Genomic DNA, 18,892 nt, shown 5'->3' on the forward strand with positions numbered 1-18,892 from the left:
AGGGATGACATCAGGAAGGAAATGCACGCGAGCGCTGAGAGCTACAGGAACTCTATGTATGGAGACATGATGAGAGAACTAAGGAGAGAGATCCGGGGGATACAGAATGAGGAAATTCAAATCTTGAAAACGGAATTACGAAACCTAATCAAGGCCGAAGTAAATGTAACAGAATGAGTTATGCAAAAGAAACTCGATGAGGCAGTAGCAAGTTTTGAAGCATGGAGAACAAATATGGAAAAGCACATGGGGGAAAAAGATGCAATAATCGAGGAGCTAAAAGGAGAACTCGCGGCTTGCAAATGCAACTAAGGAGAAGGGAGACGACCAACCTTCGGTGCTGAAGGAGCTCGAGGACATGAAGGATCATATGAAAGCTCTACGGGAAGGAGATGAACAGAAATCGAAAACAGCATCTTCATGGGCGGAACGTCTTTTTAAGACACAAGAAAAGGTTGATGAAGCAGAGAAATGGATTGAGGATGCGAAGAAAGGGAAGGCCCAGATGCCTGAGACCACACCTACCTCCACCATTATTAATATGACCATCGAGGAAGAGCAGAAAAGGAAGAATCGGGCTTTGCATGTGCGGGTCACAAGAGTCAAAGACAAAGAGAATGTAATGAAGAAGTGAAGGAACTGCTACAACGCATGGGCATCACAGAGCCTACTCACACAAGTGCATGGAGAGTGGGCAAGAAAGGAATCAATGAGAAGGAAAACGTAAAGGATAGGGCACTTATTCTCCGCTTCCCGAATATAGAAATAAGGAAAGAATTTCTAAAGAAGAGGCCAACTCTTAAGAAAACCGGTATTTTCCTGGGAGATGACCTTACATTGGCACAAGTGGCACACATGCACGAGTTGATGCAAGAGATCAAGGCAGCAAGAGAAAAGGGGAAAATCGCCTTTTATAGAGGAGGGAAGTAGTGGTTCTGGAAAAGCGCTTATCATGACGGTGCGAGACCTATGGGGCGACGCTCCGGATAGCGGCGTGGAATTGTAATGGATCATATAGGCTAGATGTAGGTGCCTTTGCAGACAGCTTTAGGGACAAAGACATAGTTTTCTACCTAGAGAGACACCAGATACCGGGACAGCTTATGCCACATGTGAAGGGTTATTTATGGGAAACAGCTGGTCGACCAGACAAGAGATCTCTACGGGGTAGCCGGGGTTCAGGAGGAGTAGCAGTCTTATTTAAAGAGGAGCTGAAACCACTACTACATATTATCAGGAAAGATGAGCAAGCAAGGTATATGTGGGTGAGAATGAGAGCCGAGACAGGTAGATTTCTATATATCGCTATATGCTACTTCCCTCCAAGTACATCAGTCTACTCCTCACCTAAAGGACAGTCCCCTTTCTCCATATTGAATAATGACATATGGGAGTTCTCTAGAGATGGAGACATCCTTCTCTTAGGAGACTTTAATGCCATAACGGCCAACTCTCAAGCAGTATTCTATGATACTTCTGAGGAAATGCTCAGAGAAGTGGATTTATCATAGAGGGGGCTTACTAGAAACTCACAGGATAAAGAACACACTGAATATGGGAGACATCTCATGGAGATGGCAACTATACATGGTTTGGCCATACTTAATGGTCTAGAGAATTTCCCTTTATATGGAGGATTCACATGCTTCCCGCACAGGCATGGGGCCAGTGCAGTGGATTATGTCATGACTTCACCAAGCTTTATTTCTAGTGTCGAGGACTTTAAGGTGGGACCCAGACCGGTTGGGATTGCAGTGGATCATGCTCTCTTGACCTTATCAATCTCCTTCCAATACAATGCCTCTCAAGTACAAAGGAAGAAGACACACGCAAGATATACTTTCACGCCAGAGACTGATTCAGTCTATGTGGAAAAGATCTATAATAGGATGTCGGCAGCTGAGCCAGTATATACTGTAGAGGAGATTACTTCTCAGTTAACAGAGATACTACATGGAGCAGCACAAGAGGCATACCCACATACTCAACCTGATCAGAAGAGAGGACCTGGGAACATGCCTCAAAACAGTTGGTATGACGAGGAATGTAGAGAGACGAGAACCCAGGTCCAGAAAGAGCTTACACTTGGGATCATCACATATAAGCAGTCTCGGATTGCTCTTCGGCGTATAGTACGTCGCAAGAAAAGGGCATTTTTAGCCAAACTGGAGAAGGATTTGTATCAACTCTTCTTGAGTCAGGACTCACATGAGGCCTGGCGTTTATTTCACGAGCACTCACCGCCTCCAACGATTACTTCTCCTGAGATTTGGGGTCAATATGTAACATCATTATATATGGTATCTGGACAGCCTCCATTACCAGATCCGCTAGAGCCATGCCCTGCTACTAGTACTTTCTTCACTACAAAAATGGTGAAAAAAGCCATTGATAAGATGAAGACAAGAGCATATGATCATGATGGTTTAGTAGCTGAACATCTGATCCATGCAAGGGATCTACTTTCAGAAGTCCTTGCTCGTCTGTTTAATCGGGTCATGTGTGAAGGATTACCTGAATCTTGGAAATTATCTACTATTGTACCTATTTTCAAGTCAGGGGATCCTATGATACCCGGGAACTACCGTACCATTATGGTAGGTCACACATTGACCCGACTCTACGCATCCATTCTTGAACAAAAATTGACTAGATGGGCAGAGAATGAGGGCATAAGGGCAACAGGGCAAGCTGGATTCAGGAGGGGTTATTCCACTTTAGATCATATTCTTACGCTCAGAGCCATTATTGAGGAAGGAAGAGCAAGCGGGAGAAGGATGTATTGTTGCTTTGTGGATTTTCGGAAAGCTTTTGATACAGTACCAAGGGCCAGATTGATGCGCAGGATGCAAGAGTTAGGGGTCCTCAAAGAGATTATTTGGGGGATCATGGCCTTATACGGGTCAGTAACTGATTATGTACGTACTCCAGAAGGGGATTCCGACATTGTTCATTCCACCATTGGAGTAAAGCAGGGATGCCCACTGTCCCCTACTTTATTTGGTATGTACATAGATGAGGTATCAGATTACATTGATAGAGAGGGTGACAGAGGTGCTCAACTTGCAGGGTCATGGATCCCTTTGTTGTTGTATGCAGATGATATTGTATTGATAGCAGAATCACCTGATGGAATGCAGAGGCAGCTAGATGCATTACATAAATTTGCGGAGGACAGTGGACTGTCGGTAAACTTGGGTAAAACCAAAGTTATGGTGTTTAACACCACACCGCAGTGGGTTAGGAGATCGGCACCTACATTTGCATATGGCCAGGATACAGTAGAGTACACAGATGCATACACATACCTTGGTGTGGTATTTGCAGGACCGAAGTTTACTCTTAAGAAAGCAGCGGATGGTAGATTGTTCAGAGCCTCTGCGGCCTTGGGAGGGTTGGAGAGGATGTGTTCACAAGTGCAGTTTCAGGAACCACGAACAAAACTTTGGCTCTTTGATACTGTGGTGGCTCTGGCTATGCTTTATGGGGTCCAGATTTGGGGACCATCTGTGGATCAGGATAATTGGAAGTCAATGGAGAGACCTTTGGTATCTATGATTTCCCGAATGATTAGAGCCAAGGCCTTCGTACCACACGCGATTACCCAAGCGGAACTAGCTGCCCCTCCGATAGAAATTGAAGCTCTTACCAGATCAGTGTCCTTTATACATGGTTTGTGGGATACAAATAATTGCCGATATACTAGACTGGCCCTCGAATCCTCTCGACAATTAGCAATGAAAGGGGATACATCATGCTGGTATGCGCAACTGTCCTCGTGGTTTCAGAGACACGGGTTCAGTATGGAAAGATTACCCCCCTTCCAATACTCTCTTGAGGCTCCATCACTGGCAATTACACGAACGGAGATTAATAAAATCATCCGCCAGGATCTTATACAATTGGATACTAAGAGGACATGGGTAGACCCCACACAAGAATTGGGCACGAAGATGGCCGACTACAAAGAAAACTTCCTACAGCTATCTGAAGATCGATTTGTGATTCGCCCAAGCTACATGGATACCCACCTGTCTCATGGTTTGAGATGTGCTATTGGTCAGATTCGTACATCCTCACACCAGCTGAAAATTGAATTTGGCGGATTTAGGGGAATCCCACCTGAGAGCAGAATTTGCAAGTTATGCGGAATGGAGCCGGAGACAGAATTACACTACATATGCCATTGCACCGTATACTATGAGATACGTGGGCATTTACATTGCCTATTTAAAGAAGGCTTTGGACCTCTAGATAGAGTCATGCAATACCAAGATCAAAGATGCTTAGGCTTGTACCTGCTGGAACTACATCGGCACATGGATAATCTAATGAGAAGACAAAGAGCACTACAGCCTCAAAGGCAGATCACAGATTTCTTCGGATCGAGAGAAGCAGGAGTGGAAGGAGAAGCAAGAGGCCAGCAGCCAGCACAAAGGAGTACCCACATTCATACCAAAGGCACCCTCATTGACAAGGCGATTGAGCTTAGCAAATCGAGACGACCACGACCGAGATGCAGAAGCACGCTTCACCGGAGGAGACTAAAACAAAGGATTGGAAGCATTCTAGCCAGACACCCAGAATGCTCCTAAGAAGTTTATTTAATACTTTGTATTTAGTTTTTCACATTTATTTTCACACTTAGTACTTTAGTACTAAGGTCCCCAGACATTGTAACAGATTCACCACTTTTGTATCAATTTGGTCTCATAGGTCATTCTGGCCTTTTGAAGATGTTAATATAACATTTCATTTCATTTCATTTTCTCTCTCTCTCTCTCTCTCTCTCTCTCTCTCTCTCTCTCTCTCTCTCTCTCTCTCTCTCTCTCTCTCTCTGCGCGTTGACCCGCTATTGCACCTGCGTGCTGCCCCCCTCAGACCCGCCCCCCTCAGCCCCCCCCCCCCCCCCCCCCACACCCGCAGGTACAGCAGCAGCAACAAACAGTCCAGCAGCAGTCTGCCAAAAACCAGAAATCGCAGGCCTTCAGAATTTTGCCGTTTTTTCGGACAATTGCAGAATAATTGCAGAATTCAGGGAATTTACAGGAAATTCAATAACTGCAAAAATTCAAAATTGCAGAATTGGGCAGAAAATTGCAGAAATTACATAAAACGGGGTTTTTTGTCGCTTTAGTCGTATTTTGCAAAAATTGCAAGAAATGTGCCATGTATGCTTAGTGTGGAACATGTATGCATAATGGGGAAGCAATTGTACGTGTAGGTCAATTTTTTCTCGTTTTTGGCACCGATCAAACATGAGGAAGCAAAATGATAAGGCCGACCCCTTAAAAGATGCAGTCCATAAGTGCAAAGAAGAAATGACCGAAACCATTAACAAGATCAACCGCCACCTATTAGGGACAAAAATGCTCGAAGATTGCGTTTCAGCCCAAGAAAGCAAGATCACGGCAATGGGAGATCGGATGACGGCCCAAGACGAAGAGATTGCGTCACTCAAGAAGGAGCTCACTGAGGCACGATCACGAAACACACTTCAAGAGGGAGAATTGCAACCCTCTGTGATAGAAGAACTCAACACTATCAAAGAGCAAGTGGGAGCCATCAAAGAAGGGGCAGAGCAACATAAAAAAATGACAACTTCTTGGGTGGACGTTATTAGTAATTACAAAGACTCGGCAGAAAGCAGATGAGGCTGAGAAATGGATTGAGGTTGCCAAGAAAGGGAAAAGCAAGGAAACAACATCCACACCCACCATTATCAACCTGACACTAGAAGAGGAGCAAAGAAGACGTGTACACTCTCTACGTGTGAGAATTTGCGGCCTCAAAGACAAAGATAATGTACACGAAGAGGTAAAAGAACTCATGGCTTTGATGGGGGTTCATGAGCCGACACACTCTAAGAGCTTGGAGAGTGGGCAACAAGAAAAATGGGAGCAAGGGGGAAACCTCAAAAGAAAGGGCACTCAACCTTCGCTTCCCCTCCATGGAAGCGAAGGACTTTTTGAAGAAGAGACCAACTCTTAAGAAGACGGGCATCTTTCTCGGGGATGACCTTACCCTCTCACAGGTTGCCCACATGCAGGAAGTAATGCCAGATGTAACAAACTGTTGACGTGTCAAAGCCTAAAGAATGGAGCCAACTTACAGATACAGGCCGAGCCCTAAGAAGAACAAGTAGCAGAAGAAGAAGAAGTCCTACCAACTTATGGGGACCCCGTCCGATGGGGCCCCAAGTGACAAAGGATTAAAATAAAGCATGACCTGCGCACACACACACAGAAATTGATGACGTGGTAGAATTTCGAAAATTGCGCTGACATAATGACGTGGCAGGCTGTACGGATTTCCGCATTTTGCGCTGGCTGATGACGTGGCAAGCTGTACAGATTTCCGTGATTTACGCTGGCAGCTTTTTGGCTTTGCTTTTGGACCAGATGCTTTTAAGTTTGAAGGCTTTACTATAAACTGCTTTTTAGGCCAAGGGCCTTTAAATATGAGGTTAGGGCTCATTCTCTGGCATGCTTCCTGGAGAAGGTGCAGAGTCTGGAGTACCGGCTTGTACTGTGTTGATGCAATATAAAGAAATACCGAAAGGAGCGCCAAGGTTTGGGGCCAATACTCTCTGGGGTGGAATTCCGCCACGCCGTGTCTTGTGTCGTCTCTCTCTTTCAGTTCAGTTGTTATTGAAGTGCTAAAAGTCTGTTCACTCTGTTCTTTTCTATTGGCACGTGGTGCTCGTCTTGTGACAGTGGTATTAGAGCATTAGGCGTGTGCTTTTCTGAAAGCATACTGGTCCTACAAAAGAGCAGACAGAGCTTTTGGAATTTTATTTGAGGTATCTACGCCAAACAACACGAACTTATTAGCCACTCCCACCCTTACTTCATCGCGCATCGGGCGCGCTCCCGTCTTCACCGCTCATGTCTTTATAGGGCATAAGCCAATTAAGATCACTTGCAAGAGAAGAATCCAGATTTGTTTCAAGTCACTGTTTTTCTCGAAAGCAGTGCCATGCAAGTGTTGATGTCTACAGCTACCAAGCAACATACTCAAAGTACTTGGCAAGCTTTCAAGGGAAAAAAAAAAATCTGCCCGAAGTTATATGGTTTCTAACATCTTCTTTCGGAGTGCAACTTCTGGCAGAGTGGGGTATCTTGAAATGCTTGCCATGGAAACCCTAGCAGATTATAACTTGAAGTTTCATCTCCCAGTAGATGTCTCTTCACGAGCAGATGACCTTGGAGGTCCAGTGCGATTGTTATGTCTTTGGGACTACCATCGCCGCCAGAAGAACACTGTCTGTCCAAGAGCTGATGGACCATGCTGTGGTTGTCTACGATCTTATGGAAGGAACCTAACCCTAATTTTTTATGCAGGTTTCAGGATGGAAAGTCAGTCGACTTTTCGAGCTCGACTGATGTCGAGACTGCTTTTTAAGTTTCAAATCTGTTTGAGAACTTGTTTGGTGATCCTGTTTGGAATTTGTTTGAAATGAATGCTATCTGTTTTAAACCTGTCTTGGTGCCGATTTGAATTGTTTGACTCTGGTTTGATACTGGTTTCAATGATTGGTGATTTTACTCCCGGGTAGAGTAGTGAGAAATTATGTTTATGAATGCTTGTTCATACTCATGGCCCGAACCCTTGTGGTTATTTGCGGGGGGAGTATTGAATGATTGAAAAGTGCTGTTTTTTTTTTACTCATGGCCCGGACCCTCGTGTCAGTATAGTAGTAAGCTCCTCCAGAGGTCGCCCCGGCTCCTCAGTGGATAGGCGTTTGTAAATCCCGTCTATGTATACAGAATCCGTCTCCCGCGTGAAGTCGTAGCGAGTAGGGGCTGCTACCCGTGGAATGTGTGCTACATTGAACTGGAAAGAGATGGTCAGCAACACAATAGCATGATCCACTGCCACCCAACAGGTCTAGGCCCAACTATGAGATCTTGTATACTAGATATGAGGCTCGGCTGTGCCATGACATAATCTACCGTGCTGGCTCCATGTCTGTGTGGAAAGCATGTGAAGCTTCCTGCAGTGGGAAATCTCTGTAGGCCATTCAAGATGGCCAATCCATGTGCAGCCCCCATTTCTGTCAAGTGCCGTCCATACTCAGTATGTTTCCCATCCTATGATATTTTGGATAGGCCCGTCTCTGCAATATCCAGCTCTCTCAGCATCTGTGAAGTATCATAAAATACCGAACGATGATGGGCAGTCCTAGCATTGAAGTCCCCTAGAATGATAATGTCGCCATCTCTAGAGAATTCCCATATGTCATCATCCAAAATAGAGAAGGGGGACTGTCCTCTGGATGGTGCATATACTGACGTACTCGGGGGAAAGTAGCAAATGGCTATGTAAAGATATCTGCCAGTCTCTGCTCTCAATCTCACTCACATGCCTAGCTTGCTCATCCCTATGAGCTATATGTATCAATGGCTTCAACTCCTCCCTAAATAACACTGCCACTCCTCCTGAGCCCCGCCCTTTATGCTTTGATCGTGTCTCGTCTACAAACTCTCCCATCTGTAACCATTAATGTGAGGTATAGACTGCCCAGGGGCTTGATGCGTCTCAGAGTAGAAAATGATCTCTCCCGGTAAAACTCTCCTCAAAAGCATCCACATCAAGACGCATAGATCCATTACAGTTCCAGGTAGCAACTTTGAGTGTGGTCCCATAGGCGTCACACCGTCATGTGGGGCGTGGCTCCAATATCACCACTCTTCCATCTCGGTAAAAAGCAATCTTACCTTTTTCCCTTGCCGCTCTAATCTCCAGTGTCACAAGACGGACACCACATGCCAATAGAAAAGAACAAACTGAACAGACTTTTAGCACTTTGATAACAATGGAACTGAAAAAGAGAGACGACACGCGACACGGAGTGGCGGAATTCCACCCCAGACAGTATTGGGCCCAAACCTTGGCGCCCCTTTCGGTATTTCTTTATATTGCATCAACACAGTACAAGCCGGTACTCCAGACTCTGCACCTTCTCCAGGAAGCATGCCAGAGAAAGAGCCCTAACCTCATATTTAAAGGCCCTTGGCCTAAAAAGCAGTTTATAGTAAAAAGCCTTCAAACTTAAAAGCATCTGGTCCAAAAGCAAAGTCAAAAAGCTGCCAGCATAAATCACGGAAATCCATACAGCTTGCCACGTCATCAGCCAGCGCAAAACATGGAAATCCGTACAACTTGTCATGTCATCATGTCAGCGCAATTTTCTGAATTCTGCCATGCCATCAGTTTTTGTGTGCGTGCGCAGGTCCTGCTTTATTTTAATCCTTTGTCGCTTGGGGCACCATCGGACGGAGTTGGTAGGACTTCTTCTTCTGCTACTTGTTCTTCTTAGGGTTTAGGCCCCTTGGCCGGCATCTGTAAGTTGGTTCCATTCTTTAGGCTTTGACACGTCAGCAGTTTGTTACATCTCCCCTTCTTGAAAGAGAGTAATCGTTCGCGATTACAGCATATCTGCAAAACAACTCAAGTTGGCTCAAAAAAGTTTCCGAGGGACAATCAGTTTGCTCTTTTTATTAAGGAGTTAGCTTCTCCTTTCTGCTCTTTTGATCAAGGAGTTAGCTTCTCCTTTCGGCTGTTTTGATCAAGGAGTTAGCTTCTCCTTTCTCTAGATCCAAACTCTTGATATTCCGGCGTAGTAAAATTAGCCATCATACCCAGACCGTACTGATCTTCCACGGGTGTCTTGATGCACTAAAATTACATACCCAGGCAATCTCATTTTATTAGGAATATTCAGTGGTTGGCACATCACAATGCAACGCAAATGCTCACATATGCATGTTACAAGACATAGAAACATAAAGCCGCCGATGAACACTCCTCCCGCATAACTTAAAAAGGTCCGGGCCGAGAGATATAGAGGCCTTTTACAACCAAACGCCCTCCAGACCGCAGCCTTCGTTGTTTGGAGGTGCCGAGAGTAACCACTACTCAGACTTCTTAATACTCCTCCCGCATAACCATCCAGGTACGGGCCGGGAGTCACAACAACAATACTCCCTTCGTAAATAACCACATTACACGATGCTACAGTGGAGGCATACCCACACACACAACCTGAGCAAAGACGTCGTTCTTGGAGCATGCCTCAGAACAGCTGGTATGATGAGGAATGCCGTCAGAGTAGAGCTAGACTTCAGAGGGAAGCGCTTTTGGGGGACATCACTCACAGTTACTCACAGATTGACTTCCGACGCCTAGTGCGGCGGAAGAAGAGGGCATTTTTGGCTCAACTAGAGCAGGATCTATACCAGCTATACTTGAGTCAGGACTCACGTGAGGTATGGCGGCTCTTTCATGAGCAGTCCCCCCCCCCTGCCATTACCTCTACAGAGACCTGGGGTCAATACGGCATCATCTAAGTACACAGCATCTAGACAGCAGCCCCTTTTCGACCCCCCCCCGACCCATGCCCACACACGTGCTTTTTTCACCGCTGAGATGGTGAAGAAGGCCATTGACAGGATGAGGACTGGGAGAGCATATGACCATGATGGCTTAGTGGCTGAGCATTTCATGCATGCCAGAGATCTACTAGCAGGGCTTCTAGCAGTTATGTTTAATCGTGCCATGTATGAGGGCTTGCCTCATACTTGGAGCCTTTCTACGATCGTACCCATCTTCAAGTCGGGAGACCCTACGGAGCCTTGGAATTATCGCACTATCATGATTGGACACACATTGGCACGGTTGTACGCATCCATTCTTGAGCAGCACAGTTGAGTAGATGGGCAGAGAGGGAGGGCATGCGTGCTGTTCGGCAAGCAGGGTTCAGGAGAGGTTTTTCTACTCTTGACCATATCTTGACACTCAGTGCCATCATCGAGGAGGGCAGATCCCATGGGAGACGGATCTATTGTAGCTTTGTGGACTTCCACAAAGCATTTGACATAGTACCCAGAGCTAGATTGATGCGCAGATTACAGGAGATGGGAATACCCACAGAGCTCATTTGGGGGATCACGGCATTGTACAGATCAGTAGTAGGGCATGTACGCACCTCAGAGGGTCTATCTACACCATTTGACACAGTACCCAGAGCTAGATTGATGCGCAGCTTACACGAGATGGGAGTACCCACAGAGCTCATTTGGGGGATCACGGCATTGTACAGATCAATAGTAGGGCATGTACACACCTCACAGGGTCTATCTACACCCATAGCAGCTAAAATACGCGTATTTTATTTAGAATACACGACGTCCCGTATTGAAATGTACAATACGTCTCATAATGTTTTCTATTCTAACGTTTTTTTGCTCAAAACGTATGTCTTTTTCTAATTGATCAATTGTCTTTTAGAGCTTCATGGTGCTTGTTTATGTATGCTATGGCTAAATATTGAAGAGTCATTGAGGAGGTCCATAAACCGCTTCATTTGTTCTTATTAAAGTATCATATCTAAAAAATTTGACGTATTTTTGAGAAATCTAGTACACGTATTGTACACCGCGTATTAAACGTCTCGTCCCATACCGTAGCTGCTATATCTACACCAGTTCACTCCACTATTGGAGTGAAGCAGGGCTGCCCGCTCTCTCCTACTCTATTTGGTATGTATGTGGATGAGGTTTCTGACTACATTGAGAGAGATGGTGATAGAGGTGCACCGCTGGGTGGCAGGGACATGGATTTCGCTATTGTTATATGCTGATGATATTGTGTTGATCTCCAACTCTCCGGAGGGGATGCAACGTCACTTGGATGCTTTGCATAGGTTTGCCCATGAAAGTGGCTTGTCTGTCAACCGTGGTAAAACCAAGGTCATGGTATTTAATACCACCCCATAGTGGATCAGGAGGTCAGCACTCGCATTCACATATGGCCAGGAGACAGTGGAATATACAGATGCTTACACTTACCTTGGAGTGGTTTTTAGTGGACCAGCATTTTCTTTGAGGAGAGCAGCAGAGACTAGATTGACCAAAGCCCATTCGGCATTGGGGAGATTGGAGAGGATGTGTTCACAGGTTCAGTTTCAGGAGCCTCAGACGAAGCTCTAGCTCTTTGACACTTTGGTGGCTTCTGTATTGCTCTATGGAGCTGAGATATGGGGGCCTTCATTGGATCATCACGGGAGAACATGTCGCACTGATGGATGGGGGGACATGGAGAAGCCTCTGGTCTCTATGATCTCACGGCTCATTAGAGCCAAGGCTTCAGTACCACGTGCCATTATCCGAGCAGCGCTAGCTGCCCCCCCACTAGTAGTTGAGGCGCTCACCAGATCTGTTTCCTTCATACACCGCTTGTGGGAACTTCCTAGAGACAGATACGCCCACCTTGCACTTGAGTCCTCTCGACAGTTAGCCAGGCAAGGAGACACAACATGTCGGTATGGGGAGATGACGTCATGGTTCAAGGCACATGGGTTCAGTATAGACAGATTGCCCCCCTTCCAGTACTCACTGGATGCACCCTCTCTCACTCTTACACAGTCCGAGATCACCAAGCTCATCCGCCAGGACCTGACTCAGCTAGACACCGGGAGGACATGGGTACAGCCAGCACAGGAGCTGGGAACGAAGATGGCTTTCTACAGAGAGCATCTTCTCCAGCTTACGACGGACGGTTTTGTGACGAGGCCCAGATACATGGACATCCACTTGTCTCATGGGATACGGTGTGCTATTGGCCAGATACGCACATCTTCACACCAGCTGCGGATCGAGACTGAAAGATACAACGGAATGCCAGCAGAGGCAAGGACATGCACCCTGTGTGACATGGAGCCTGAGACAGAATTACACTACACGTGCCACTGCCCCGTCTACTACGAGATACAAGGCCGCTTTCACTGCTTGTTCAGAGAGGGCTTTGGACCACTGTCCAGAGTCATGAGGTGCGAGGATCAGAGATGCCTAGGTTTGTTTCTGCTCGAGCTGCGCAGACACAGAGAGAGCCTGATGAGAGGAGAGGCTAGCCAGTCTCAGAGACACATCACAGACTTCTTTAGAGCAGACACTGGACACACAGAAGAGCTACTACCATAGCAGATCTTGTGGCCTCACACCAGAGGCACACTGATCGATCGAGCGACTGAGCTGGGGAGATCCAGACACCCACGACTGCAGAGGACTACACAGCATCGACAAAGGCTACATCAAAGGGCTTGGATCACTTTGGCCCGACATGCACGACGCCCGGTCAGACTACTGTCCATGGAGGAGATTGATGAGATCCGCCAGCGACCAATACTGGATTTCTTGTGACTTGTGATTTAGCTATCCCAGCTAGCTGCTTAGTTCACACCTACCAGTTTAGATCCCATAGTACTTTTATTTTATCATTTTGTCATTTCATTTTCTTACTCTGACTTTGTATCAGATTCACCACATTGTAACGCTCTGGTCTCATAGGTCATTTTGGCCTTTTAAAGACGTTAATATAACATTTCATTTCATTTCTCTCTCTGTGGATAATTTCCTAAGACGTTAAAATTCTCTTCTTCTTCTCCTCTCTCAAATTAAAATGACAAACCTTTAACAGCAACTCATTTCTTTGGCGAACACGTTCCACGTCTCTCTCCCTTTCAGCATTGAGCGATTTAAGTTCTTTTAAGTGAGAGTCATGCTGACCCACAATCTGAGTTGGAAAAAACGAAAAACATACCAAAAAAACACGCTAACCATGAGAGCTACACATGAATAACAATGAAACAGTCCCATGTTCATAATCGCAATTTACCACTTCCAGCTTTTTCAACTCCTCAGTTTTCTCAATCAAAAATTGGTGATGCCTTGACAGTTCGGGGTCCCCAACAGCTTTTTCAGTTTCCTCTAGAAGTTGGATTGGGGTCATTTTTGCAAATTCACAAACTCTGTCTTGGGGTAAGAACTGCAGGTAAAGAAGAGACACTTAAATGGAGCAGTAATTAATTCATGTAACTGATATTATAGAATGCTAGAAACCTCTACATAAAAACAAGCGTCACAAAAGGGTTGAGCAACATGCATAGCAAGAGGATAACCCGGTATGGTTAGATGTAAAGTAGCAGAGGGGGCTGTAATACTCGGGGTTCAATATGTGGCCATTGTAGAGCAAAACTAAGGAGCGTTAAAGAGTCTTACTTGAGTTAAATTGTTCACTTGGATATTAAACTGCTGAACCAGATCTAGTATGTCCCTCTTTGGTACAGCACGACCTGACACACAGAAGAAACATCACAAATAAGATAGCAGGAATATATTTAAGCCTGCAGCATGGTGACCTTCAAAGGCAAAACTTCTAAAGTACTTTTATGCTGATACAACACTACGAGGCAGACCATTGAGTAGCCAATCTGACTTGTTTTGCTTGTTGATTCTCCGTGTGATCTCAACAGTTTCCCCTGCTAACATTCCTCGAAGGGTAAGCTTCACCCACCCAGACTCCTCGCCTCGTTTTACATAGTCACCAATGCTTGAAGCACGGCCTAACAGCTGTCTCACACACAGTCACAATCCACATGCTAGTTTTGAAATTTAAGAGTTCATTAGAAAAGCAAATTCACATTAATTGGCCAACAAAGTCAACCTGTGGCTCTCCAGCAAGACCAATAGCAATAGCACAAACAAGGGAACTTTTTCCAGTGCCGTTAGGGCCAATCACTAGGTTTAAACGTGGTCCTGGCTTTGAAATAAGATGTGAGTACGTCATGAAATTTTGAATCTCTATCTGCAGAATGTTTCCTGGTGAATAGCCATCAGCACCCCTGGTAAAACAAAGGAAGAGTATCTCAATAACCCCGAGAAAACTTCTAAATAGTTAGCAATAAGTGGGATAATAAGATGCATATTCATCCTAGTGAACTTAATATGGGAATTCTCGAAAAAAGCACCTAAAACTTGACCCTTTTCAAATAAAAAGCCAGCCTGCAGAAAGGGAATAAAAACTCCTGCACTTACATAAGAACCATGGGAACGATGTCAGTTAAATGACATCATGCATAACTATTCTGAACTTTAACAAGAAGCATAAAAGAATATGAATTAAAAGTCAGCCAACCGCGAGAAACCAAAAACTCCTACACTAACAATAGAGCCATGGAACCATGGGCCTTACAACTTGGAATTTCAAAGAAGAGAAAATTTTATGGCATCGATCATGTCCAATATAACTAGTAGCACGAGCTTTTGCTCCTGAAAGTAGTGTGCCCTATGTAAGGAGAATCACTTGGACAGGCTACAGATTCAAATCGATTCATTTGATTCTTTCAGAACATCTTTGTTGTCTTAGCGTTTTACATCTCTTTAAGGTAAATCTGCTATAAAAACACAGTAAACTCAATTTTGCAGGCATGGGACACATTAATTATATGCTTGTACGATCAACTTAGCATTCTCTCGGCATATGCCAACACAAATCAAATACTTTCATTCCTTTACCCACGATGTTGGTAGGTTGAAAAGAATGTAAACCCTTTCCCGCATACCTTTGGACCTGGGTCAGGGAATGGAAGATGCAACACTAACTTGCCCCAAAAAAATCAATCCATACTCTGAGAGGCGTCCAGCAAATTGCTCCCATGCTAGAGAGGAAAAGGACTCAAAACATTACATTGGTTTGGAGGACCTTTTGCAGAAGCAAATGCAGCTTTGAAAAAAAAATTGTGCATGCGGCCTCCCATCTACAGATACAACTTTCTTAAACAGGGAAGTCACAGTCCAAACACACCACAACACGGCACAACTATGGCGTTACTGAAAAAGTACAAAAAGGTCCTGCAGTGTGCATTTGTTTACTTGCAGGGATACCTAAGAATTGCAGAAGGCCCTTCGAAACTAATAAATGAGCTCTAGCACACTCGTACTTGCAAACCATAGCTGTTCACTGTTCAGCCCACCTCCCAGATGTAGAGTTTGAGCAATTGATTGTCACGTCGTTGAATCTCTACTTGCATTGCCTTGGTATAGGTGAAGATGACTCTCTCTCTCTCTCTCTCTCTCTCTCTCTCTCTCTCTCTCTCTCTCTCTCTCTCTCTCTCCCGTGAGTAATACCTGTTCGCAGGAGTGAAGCGAGGACGCTTAAAGGAAGGCTCCCCCGCCGTGCCTGGAATTCTCGACCGCTTGCCTGCAGTCACGTCCCCCATAGCTGGACTCTCAAATGGAAGAAAATTCCCGCGATTTTAATTGGGCTACTGATACAATACTTCTATATGCATACGTTAATATGCCCATATACCAAAACCAAGGAAAATTACCAAAATACCCCTGATTTTCAAAAAGGGGTAGGGTACTTTGAGAACTTTCACAAATTGCAGGGGTATTTTGGTAATTTTTCCGGTAATTAATTCAGTTGATTCCTTCGTGTTGGTGTACTTCAAGAAAAGATGAGTTCTAAGGTGTAATTGAAGCACCTCTCTCTCTCTCTCTCTCTCTCTCTCTCTCTCTCTCCATGACTCGTTATTGATAGAAACTATCCAAAAACAATATGCTTGAAATTAAGTTTTTTTATTTTATTAGAACTATGTGACCAAACTCACTTCTATGATTTGAATTGTGTGGCCCGTATTGCTTGTTAGTGACACCTATTGTGAATGGGAGTGGGCGTGTGTGTGTGTAGAGAGAGAGAGAGAGAGAGATGGTTTGTCTTTTGAATCCTTCCTTCCCCATCAGCTTCACTTCACCTCCGTCTCTTATCAAGGCAATGGCCATAAGTGATCAACAGTGTTCGTAGGGCTAGCTCGTCATGTTCACAAGAAACGTTCGTTGGGGCATGGACAAAATGAGAAGTGACACTACAAGAGGTTGTGCGCACTTGTGACACTGTTAGCGACGGAAATACATTGGGTTTTTATAATCCCTCACGTTGCTAAGACCGTCGCTAACAGCGTCGATACGGGAACGTCACTATAACGGTCGCTATATAGCAACGCCTATAGCGACGATCACATGCCATCTATAGCGACGTTTATAGCGACGCTGCAGAGCCTTATATAGCGACGGTCATAGTGACGCCCAAGAAAAAAAAAATGGAAATTGGTGGCAGGGCATTGAATGCCCTACCACCCATCAACCATATTGAATGTTTCATTACTTGATTCACCTTTGAAAAAAAGTGCAAGCTTAAATATAGACCCAAAGTGGTCACCCACAAGACGATCACATGCCATCTATAGCGACGTTTATAGCGACGCTGCAGAGCCTTATATAGCGACGGTCATAGTGACGCCCAAGAGAAAAAAAAATTGAAAATTGGTGGCAGCGCATTGAATGCCTTACCACCCATCAACCATATTGAATGTTTCATTACTTGATTCACCTTTGAAAAAAAGTGCAAGCTTAAATATAGACCCAAAGTGGTCACCCACAAGACAATATAACCCACAAGACAATAAGTGGTTATATTGTCTTGTGGTCACCCACAAGACAATATAACCATTAACTCCATCATCCATAATATTGTTTGCAAAATAAAGATAAAGAATAAAGATAAAAAACCGACAAAAGTAATAGATGAAAGTAAATCAATGACAATTGTACACATCCTAGGCAAAATCACTTGATTGTTAAAATTTGCAAATGTAATAGTTACAACACCATTGACATTATTGAAAACATATACATGGTTTTCAAAAGTACTTATAAAAGTCGTCTCATGATACATATGCTATGACAAAAGGAAACTAATGCTACCTAGCTACGGCTAGACTGACGTCGTCTAATCAGACGTCTCATCGCGTCCAAGCGGCGTATCTGTCGGATTCTGCAAAAAAAACAATAAGACAGCTTTCTGTAAGTATAAACATATAGCGACATTTATAAAACAATACAACAAATAGAAAAGAGTAAACCCTAATACTAACCATGCCGCCGCGAGAACTCAGAATGTCCATCAGGGCGTTTAAGCCCTTCTTGCCTGCGTACTCGCGCTCATACGGTGTGGGGTCACGTCCTGTCATTGACCATTGTCAAAACATACAAAGAATCCATTATGTTAGAATTTAAAAACCCCTAAACCCTAAACTATCAAACCTAAAGAGCAATGCGAAAACACTTACAAAATCGGCCTCAAATGATGCCCACCCGCCGCTCCCCAAGTGGTGCGAGCTCCCTGCCTCTACTCGCACTCTGGCTACCTCCTTTTGTTGCTTCCACTTGTCGAGATTCTCGCGCGCTGCTTTCTCGCATTCTTCCAATCTTCTTTGGCCAGCCAATCTAGTATGTTCCATCCATGCTTGATTACTTTTGCACTTCAGAACGCTTGTGCTTGCAGTATTCGCGCATTCGAACCTTCATTGGGTCTTCATTGAAGCGATCATCCCGTGTTGGAACGGGAAACTCGTCATGAAGCATGCTGATGACTCTGTCTTTTAAATCACTTGGTACTTCACTCCAGGTGTTTAGTATGTAGTGTCTAAACACGTGAGAGCAAAGACCGCGCATGCACGAGATCACCTTCTTGCCTTCATCATCCAAGATGATGTCGCCGCTGAAGTCGACGGAGTAAGGCAAGCCCTCTCGCCGGTGACGCGTGAACCTGGGTGTCTCGGCAGGGGTCTCTAGCGGCGTGTCGACGGGGGTACGGACGTCATGTCTCTCCACTGGAGTCTGGACCCTGAAGCGAGGAGTGTCGACTGAAGTGACTCCTGGAGGAGTAGCTAGTGTGGTGTGGCCGCTAGGAACGGCCGTCATCCGCACAAAACCTGGTGTAGATGGAGATGTCGTGGCTGGTGTCGGGGCGGGCAAAGAAGGGGAGGGTAAAGAGCCTCGTCGGACACGAGGCGGTGTCGAGGCATCGACGGCGACATCCCCACAACAACCGCCGCCGCCACCACTAGAGCACCGGTGCCTAGACGAGTGTGAAGATCATCTCGTCGACACTAAAGCTTCGAAGCGCGCTGAATGCTCCAAAACAAAGGGAGACGCGGCCGGAGTAGGAACGCGCGATGGTGCGCCAGAGCGATGACGCTCCACGTACC

The 18,892-nt window shown here is 45.2% G+C and overlaps 1 protein-coding gene across 4 annotated transcripts in view; it reads right to left on the bottom strand.

Moving 5' to 3' along the window:
- SMC5 (structural maintenance of chromosomes 5) overlaps positions 1-16,106 on the bottom strand; it is a 148,085-nt gene extending 131,979 nt beyond the window's left edge. For 2 of the 4 annotated variants that reach the window (XM_086490514.1, XM_086490513.1), the window contains exons 1-6: positions 15,969-16,106; positions 14,506-14,683; positions 14,258-14,411; positions 14,061-14,134; positions 13,678-13,827; positions 13,471-13,575 (exon numbers count right to left, since the gene is read on the bottom strand). In XM_086490514.1, the coding sequence (XP_086346640.1) occupies positions 13,471-13,575; positions 13,678-13,827; positions 14,061-14,134; positions 14,258-14,411; positions 14,506-14,683; positions 15,969-16,060 (753 nt within the window). In that variant the 5' untranslated portion in view covers positions 16,061-16,106. Of the gene's footprint in view, positions 1-13,470; positions 13,576-13,677; positions 13,828-14,060; positions 14,135-14,257; positions 14,412-14,505; positions 14,684-14,809; positions 14,867-15,968 lie in introns of all 4 variants that reach the window. The other 2 variants (XM_086490516.1, XM_086490515.1) reach the window with 2 other exon arrangements.
- Positions 16,107-18,892: the final 2,786 nt, after the last annotated feature.

The sequence above is a fragment of the Adiantum capillus-veneris genome, chromosome 19 (assembly GCF_014529385.1).
Source record: "Adiantum capillus-veneris isolate H3 chromosome 19, ASM1452938v2, whole genome shotgun sequence".
Lineage (NCBI taxonomy): Eukaryota > Viridiplantae > Streptophyta > Polypodiopsida > Polypodiales > Pteridaceae > Adiantum > Adiantum capillus-veneris.